The 2,500-nt window shown below is 47.4% G+C and overlaps 1 protein-coding gene across 1 annotated transcript in view; it reads right to left on the bottom strand.

Moving 5' to 3' along the window:
• Positions 1 to 2,500, bottom strand: part of podxl (podocalyxin-like) — an 18,504-nt gene that overhangs the window by 2,955 nt on the left and 13,049 nt on the right. The window contains exons 2-4 of the mRNA XM_080835300.1: positions 1,445 to 2,002; positions 834 to 1,078; positions 569 to 595 (exon numbers count right to left, since the gene is read on the bottom strand). Coding sequence (XP_080691426.1) covers positions 569 to 595; positions 834 to 1,078; positions 1,445 to 2,002 — 830 coding nt within the window. The remainder of the gene's footprint in view (positions 1 to 568; positions 596 to 833; positions 1,079 to 1,444; positions 2,003 to 2,500) is intronic.

Genomic DNA, 2,500 nt, shown 5'->3' with positions numbered 1-2,500 from the left:
TCCCTCCCCTCCCATAGTAGAATATAAATATGATTCATTGACATTCTTTCTGTCGTCCTCCCTTTCTTTGTCTTTCTAACTCATGCACACACACACATAAATTCACATAGGCTCTCTCACAGTGAATTGATAGGAGTAGGGACAGGGGCTTTTCCTGTCCGGTGAAGTCATAGGGCAGTGTGGCCAGCGCCCAGAGGGGATTGTGGGAAACAGGAAGAGGGCCAGGGTTCCCACTGCTGTCCTGCTCCACCCCAAGACAGGAGCCAGGCCCTTTACAACGCATGATGTAATATCCTCTTGCTCTCTCTCTCTCTCTCTCTCCCTCTTTCTCTGTCTTTCTTTCACTCTCCCTCTCTTTCTTCTGTCTGTGTGTCTTAATCACACACATCTCCCTCCTGCCTCAGACCTGATATGTTTAAGATATTTTGCCATGTGTTGCATTCAGAAACTGAGCATTTCAATGCAAACCTCTGGACTTTTCAGTTGCATTTCACTTATTCTCTTCCCCCACACACACACACACACACAGTCACAGGTGAAAGCACTTGCAAATAGGAGAAGATCATACCGAGGGATCATCCTTATTGATGACATACTGTGGAAAAAGCACAAAACATAGTCAGAATGAATTGAATGAGATCACTGAAATTCAAAAAAAATTAGTTTGCACACACACACACACACACACACACACACACACACACACACACACACACACACACACATTTAAACCTTTCCAATGAATCAAATGCAAACACTCCAAAATACTATATCTCTCTCTCTCTCTCTCTCTCTCTCTCTCTCTCTCTTTCTCTCATTCCCGTCTCCCTTACATTGAACGGGATGGGTGTTGGAGGCAGAGTTTGAGTAGTAGTTGGAGGCACAGTCTTGGTAGTCGGTGGAGTGGTTCCAGTAGTGACTGTTGTTCTGGGTTGAGCAGTAGATGAGACATGGCCTGGCACGGGCACCACCGACTCACCCGTCTCATTCTTGGTGTTGGTACTGATGTTGGTGGTGGTGTTGGGATTGTGTGGAGTGCCTGGTCCCTCCTGTGTGGTTGGGATAAGTATCCCACCCCCTATAATGGACAGTTACACAGAATTTCAGGATCTGCCCAAACAACATAGCGGGGCTATACATGTTTTGAACGGATGTCCGTAAGCATCTCTGTGTGTAAATGAGTGTATTCTTTAGTAAATGTATTTCTTTTGATCACACACATATTCTCCACACATGTTGTGCACCATTACAGTATGTGTGTGTGTGTGTGTGTGTGTGTTTGTGTGTGTGTGTGTGTGTGTGTGTGTGTGTGTGTGTGTGTGTGTGTGTGTGTGTGTGTGTGTGTGTGTGTGTGTGTGTGTGTGTGTGTGTGTGTGTGTGCGTTCGTGTGTGTGTGTGTGTGTGTGAGAGAGAGAGATGGAGGGATGGGAGAGGGAGCTCTAACCTGCGTGTGTGGTTTCTTGTTTGTTGACTGTGGTGGTTGTGTCAGGGGCTGTCGTGGGGGACTTCACTGATGGGGTGACAGCAGTTGCTGACACAGACAAGGTGGTAGTTTGTCCTGCTGATGTAAGAGCTTGGCTGGGGGCAACACTGGTTTTGGTCGTGGCCTTTCCATCTGTGGGTTTGATGATGGGTGTTGTGCTGGAGGCAGCTAAAGTTGGCTTCACTGCAGCAGGGGCGGTGGAAGTGGGGCTGTTGGTGGTAGTGATGCTTGCCGCTCCTGAGGCCTGAGATGGTTCAGCTGTCGCTTGTGGGTCGTTCTCGATCCCAGAGTTCTGTCCTGCTGATGTAAGAGCTTGGCTGGGGGCAACACTGGTTTTGGTCGTGGCCTTTTCATTTATGGGTTTGATGATGGGTGTTGTGCTGGGGGCAGCTAAAGTTGGCTTCACTGTAGCAGGGGCGGTGGAAGTGGGGCTGTTGGTGGTAGTGATGCTTGCCGCTCCTGAGGCCTGAGTTGGGTTGTCTGAGTTCTCCCCCTCACCCTGAGCTGTCCACAGCAAACCTAAAGGAGCAAACAGAGCAGAGACCAGCGCCACGGCAGTCAGGATGAGCTTGTGTTGCTGTAGCAACCTATGCTGTTAGAGGCACACACCCACGGACACAGGAGGCTAAACCCCCATAAGCGCTAGCTTGAGCGCTTGCTGCTAGCATGTCTCAGACTCGAGAGTGGGGCTTACTCTTTAGTGTGCATCCCAGTGTCCTCTGCACTAGCAACCATTGCTAAAATTTGCATTTTAGCTAGAAGTACATTCCATAATAAATCCAGCTCTGTTCATTTGTGAACCATCTACCCTCTAAATGTACAACAATGTTTTTTGTGTTACAGGTTAATGAATATGTTTTAACTACTTGGATTTAACAACCTGATTTTGGAAGTCACTAAAAACAGAAGTGTCTTCTCAGGACACTTTTGAACCGATCATTGTAATTAGGAAGGATTTTGAGAAATGGATTCGGCTTCTCTGTGACACCTATTTTTCCACAAAAAATTATAAATAAG

The sequence above is a fragment of the Sprattus sprattus genome, assembly GCF_963457725.1.
Source record: "Sprattus sprattus genome assembly, chromosome: 3".
In the NCBI taxonomy this organism is placed as follows: Eukaryota; Metazoa; Chordata; class Actinopteri; order Clupeiformes; family Clupeidae; genus Sprattus; species Sprattus sprattus.
Note: the sequence above shows the minus strand (reverse complement) of the source record. Positions and strands in the feature narration are given on the sequence as shown.